This window comes from Manacus vitellinus, unplaced genomic scaffold (assembly GCF_001715985.3).
Source record: "Manacus vitellinus isolate BGI_N305 unplaced genomic scaffold, ASM171598v3 scaffold_26_pilon, whole genome shotgun sequence".
NCBI lineage: Eukaryota > Metazoa > Chordata > Aves > Passeriformes > Pipridae > Manacus > Manacus vitellinus.
Window position 1 is genome coordinate 9,374,098 of NW_021939960.1, and position 4,960 is coordinate 9,379,057.

Consider the following 4,960-nt stretch of genomic DNA (forward strand, 5'->3'; position numbering starts at 1 on the left):
ATCGCTGCCTCCCTGAGGTGGGGATGCTCGAGGGACTCACGGGGGTCGGCACTGCCCGGTCGTGCTGGGTCCTCGCCCATGGCACCGTCGGCCTGGCCCTCTCTCGCCTGCAGCCCTCTCGCACCGCGACTCTGCCGGAGCCCCAGTCCCGCTCCCCAGGATGGCCAGGCTCAGGCGGGTCCGCCAGGACCTGCCGGGATACTGGGGGTGGGCAGCGAGGGGCTGGCTCTGTGCGAGGGACGTGCTGCGGGTGCCCTCCTGCACCTCGGCAGGCCCAAGGACTCATTCCCTGCTCCCTCTCCACCCTTCCCTGTGCAGGCAGTCCCCCTGCCAAGAGGAGCAAGGCCAGGCCCTGGCAGGCTTTGCATGGATGATTCGCTTGCCTGGGGCTTTCCTGTCCCTTAGGGGCGGTGCATCAGCCTTGGGAAGGGGCTGTCAGTGCTCTGGGCACGGAAGCTGGGTGAATGGTGCTCCCTCAGCCTGGGACCACAGCACTGTTGGCAGGGGCACAGGGTTATGTGCAAATCACCGTCTAGTAGGAAATCTGGGGAACCGTGGTGACATCCTACCGGAATTGCTGCCACTCCACTTCAAAGACAGCACTGATGGCATCAGGCAGTGGGTGGCTGCTGTGGTCTGTGGTTAGTGCAGGCGTAGGAAGAGTGGTGTGAGGAAACCCTCACCTCGAGGTGCAGGTTAACACGCACAGTGCCTGTGGAAGTGTGGCGGTGTGGGAGTGCTGGGTATGAATTCACAGGTCCTGTTTTTTGCAGTGCTGGGAGCCTGGTGATGCCTTAACGTGCTCTGATAAGCAGTATGAGTACAAGGGCAGGTGCTGCAACCGGTGTCGGCCAGGTATGGAAACCCCTTCCTGGGGACCTTGTGGCTGGGCTGTGCCAGGGCCCAGCTCCGTGTGACTGAGCCCCTCCACCCCCTTGCCAGCAGTGCTGACAGCATCCTCTCCCTGTGTCGTCTCAGTACTAGAACAACTGGGACCTTGTGGGTACCCTAGGAGACGCCCTGGACCTCACCAAATCTGCCACAGCTCTCTTGGGACTGTCTGTACTCTTGCAGTCACAGGACCTCATGGCAAAGGCAGCTTGCTGGGAGAGTGCTGCCACTGGCACTAGCAAATTGTGATGGCTTTTGCCAGCCTCTGCTGCCACTGTCAGGTTTTTTTCCCAGTCTCTGGAGTGCTGGTGTGCCCCCACAGCCCTCCCTCCCTACCCTGGCCCTTCAGCATGTGCAGCCAGCAAGGCGAGCTGGCCCCTGCAGCCCTGGCTACTGAGCAGAATGCTGCAGCAGTCCCAGTGTCCACAGCCACCAGCGCTCCACTGTCCTGCTGGCAGAGATGCTGCCTGGAAAGAGGGAAAGCCCCCTTGCCCTCTCCTCACCAGCATCTATTGCAGGGGAAAAGCTGGTCTCCGAGTGCGATAGAACAGAAACCTCTGTCTGCACCATCTGTGAGATGGGGCAATATCAGCAGAGCTGGACCAAGGAGAAGCATTGTGCTCCTCATGACATCTGTGAACACAGTAAGTGGTCCCTGTGCCCACTGGACCCAACCTGTGAGGACTGCAGGGGTTGGCATCCTCCCAGGTTCACCTGCCCGCTGTCTCAGCTTGCCTGTTCTCCCTTTGCCCAGATGCTGGACTCATCGTGAAGACACATGGAAACGCCACGCACAACACGGTGTGCCAGTGCCAGCCTGGCATGCACTGCTCGGACACCAGCTGCCAGACCTGCGTGGAGAACCAGCCCTGCAGGCCCGGCTCTGGCTTCGTGGCAGGTGAGTCCGATGCCCTGGCAGCACCGACCTCAGGTGGTGCAGGGAACAGGGGCTCACACAGCAAGGTGCCCCTGGCAGGGCTTTGGGAGAGCTGTACCTGCTGCCACACCTGATAGTGTTGCCACAGGGCGTGCTGCCCACCTGGCCTCAGCAGCCCCTTGCCCCCCATAGCCCCTACTGACTTTCCTGTCACCTCTGCTCCTCTCTAGCCAAGGCCATGGAAAGGAAGACATCCCCCTGTGAACCCTGTGCAGAAGGCACCTTCTCCAACGTCTCTTCTAAAACTGAGCCATGCCATCCTTGGACAAGGTATTGTCTGAGTGCTGACCACGTCCTTCCCCCAGCTCCAGTGAGCATATCCTCTGCTGCAGGTCTCCTTGGCAGCCTCAAGGACTGGGTAGCTGGGCTGGTCTCTAAGGGACACAGCATTTGGCTGGCGTAGGGCTGGAGTGAGAGGAGGAGGGCTGGGAGCACGGTGAAGTTCAGGGGAGCATGGCTGAGGTCGAGGCAGACATCCAAACCCTTGTGACTGTTCCTCAGTATGTGCACAGAGTGCTCGCCCCTTCAGGGGTATCCATCCTGTCATCTGTGCTGGGAGCAAGGAATGAGGGATGCCCCATGCCCTGCTCAGGGTTTCCCTGCCGGCACTCTCCGTGGCTGTAGTCATCAGCCCAAGCACAAGTCCTCTCCATGGGGAGTCTGGCTTTGAGGATGCCATGGGCTGGCAGGTCATCCCTGTCTTTAGAAAGCTGCTTGAGGGGTTAATCGCACACCCTGGTAAAAACGTGAGCCTTGTTTCCATGCTGAATTAGTCTTGCTTCAGCTGCCAGCCATTGGATTTCACTTTGCTTTTATCTGTGCCCAGAAATTACATCCCCACAGAGCCACTTGTAGCCTGTCATCAAGTCCACTCTAAGCTTTTCTGTCATAGCTGCTGTGTTCAAGCCCTGGGGCCTCCCTGACCAGGCAGTTCTCAAATATCTACTCCTTCCTGTGCCTGGTCCCTAAACTTGTTCCCGTCCTGAGCAGTTTCAGCTACTCCAGACCAAGATCCCAGGCTGGTACACTGCTGTGTATCTGCTGTCCCTATCACGCTGTGTCAGTGGGGGCCCGTGGCTGCTCACCCTGGAGCACGGCAGGCTCAGTACAGGACTCATTCTGGCACAGCTTGGGTGCCTGCCCAGCCCCAGCTGTTCCTACCTGGGGGCTTTCCTTGTGTTTGGGCTGCTGCTGTGGTTACATGGTCTTTTTCTTCCCTGCAGCTGTGAGGAAAAGGGGCTGGCTCTGAAGGTGAAAGGGACAAACACCTCGGATGTGATCTGCGGTAAGTGCTCAGTGCCCAGGGCTCATCTGGTGCAAAGCAGAAACCTCCCAGGGCTCCGGCAGCACTTGGAAGAGCTGGCCTTGCCCCTGGGTGTTTTTGGAAGAGGAGGGTCTGAGCACACGGCCGGTGTGATGCTTTCCTGCCTCTCTGTCCCCGTGAGGGATCCCTGCGGGGCTGGGCCTGGTGCAGAGGCAGCTTGGGGCACTCGGTGTCACCATGGGTGTCCTGTGGGTGCCCCACTGACCCCATCTTCCCCCGCAGAGTCGGGCAGGCGCTCCTCGCTGTCGGTGCTGATCCCCGTCACAGCCGCAGTCGTCACGTGCCTCGTGGGTGTCTGCATCTACTGCCTGGTCGACAGAGGTGAGGGGCTGGGGCACAGGAGGTGATGCCTTGGCCAGAGGAGCCAAACAGGGACGAACAGGGGAGGACAGCAGCAGTTCTGCTGAGAGTGGGACAGCCCCTCTGGGGACACCACCAGGGCAGGGCTCCCCGAGCCCATTGCTCTGCTGGGTCAGGGGTTCTGTCCTTGGGAGCAGGTGTCTTGACACGGCTGCAGCCTGAGCCAGGCCAGCTCTTGGAGGACAGCACTGGTGCCCTGTGGGTCCAGTCTGGCTTCTGCCATGGTTCCCAGCCTCCCCAGCCTGGCAGTGGCAGCAAGCACAATGAGTGAGCTGCACGACCTGTGGTGCAGCAGCACCAGCCCCAGCTCTGACCCCGGGAAGCTCCCTGCAGGCAGGAGTGCTCCCCGCTGAACTCAGCCTTCTCTGTCCCTCTTTTCATCCAGATTCCAAACGACGGGTGCAGAAGGAGGTGAGTCTGCCCAGAGCCCCCCTCCAGCAGTAGGTTGGGTGGGTTAGGATCCCTCCTGGGCACAGCTGGGGATGTGCTATAAGCAGAGCAGGGGCTGTGGCTTTGCAGGGCAGTAGGGGTGGGGGCTGAACTGGGCTGCTTAGATTGGGGCAGGACAAGGGCTCTGGCAACCCTGGGGTGCTGCTGGCAAGTGCTGAGCATTTGGGAGGGACCTACACAGGGCAACACTCTGGCAGTCATGGCAGTGTATCAGGAGCCTGTGGAAAGACATGGGTGCAGAGGTGGGGGGGGTTGTAGCTGCATGCCCCTGACCCCTCCCCTGTGCATATAAAGGCTGGGATGCCCGGAGAGAACGCAAATAAACAGCAGCCCACGGAGCAGGATGAGAATGTCTTGCCTGTGCAGGAGACCCTACTCAGAGGCCAGCCCGTGGTCCAGGAGGATGGCAAGGAGAGCCGCATGTCGGAGCAGGAGATGGTGTGAGGGCGCAGGGCACTGCCTCCGACGGGAGCACGGACTGGGAACAGCACCATCTCCACTGTCCCCTCTCCAGCTGGGGAGGAAATCTGGCATCTGGCCTGGCTGCGAGTGATGTGATACTGCGGTGGACCATGGCACGACCACCCCACAGGAATACCACCACAGCCAGCACCTGGTCTGGCCACCTGCCCTGGGCTGCCCTGGTGGAGCAAGGCTTGATTGCCTGCACAGGGACATGGAGCAAGGCTCGGCTGCCCACATGGGTGCACGGAACAGGGTCCCATCCTGCTGCCCAAGTGGGTGCTGCAGTGAAGCCCAGCGTGGCTGCTCCCCTGCTGACCCCTGGCAGAGCCCGGTGCACCCACCAGGGCTGCCACAGCAGAGTGTAGCGGCTGATGGCAAGACCCCCAGCTCAGAGTCTCCCTGCGTGCTGGGGATGCCAGCACAGCCAGGAGTGGGGCCTGTGGGTGTGGGACCACCACGGCAGAGCTCAGCCAGCTGTCCAGAGGGCTGTGGAAGTGCCTTCCGTGCTGGAGCAGGGCCCGGTGGGTGCTGCT

General features: G+C 61.0%; 1 protein-coding gene across 1 annotated transcript in view; it reads left to right on the top strand.

The window, feature by feature from the left end:
- CD40 (CD40 molecule) overlaps window positions 1-4,933 on the top strand; it is a 6,383-nt gene extending 1,450 nt beyond the window's left edge. Inside the window, exons 2-9 of the mRNA XM_018073791.2 lie at window positions 758-855; window positions 1,410-1,535; window positions 1,646-1,789; window positions 1,999-2,098; window positions 3,052-3,113; window positions 3,375-3,473; window positions 3,898-3,923; window positions 4,257-4,933. Of these exons, the coding sequence (XP_017929280.1) occupies window positions 758-855; window positions 1,410-1,535; window positions 1,646-1,789; window positions 1,999-2,098; window positions 3,052-3,113; window positions 3,375-3,473; window positions 3,898-3,923; window positions 4,257-4,406 (805 nt within the window). The 3' untranslated portion in view covers window positions 4,407-4,933. The remainder of the gene's footprint in view (window positions 1-757; window positions 856-1,409; window positions 1,536-1,645; window positions 1,790-1,998; window positions 2,099-3,051; window positions 3,114-3,374; window positions 3,474-3,897; window positions 3,924-4,256) is intronic.
- The last annotated feature ends 27 nt before the right edge of the window (window positions 4,934-4,960 follow it).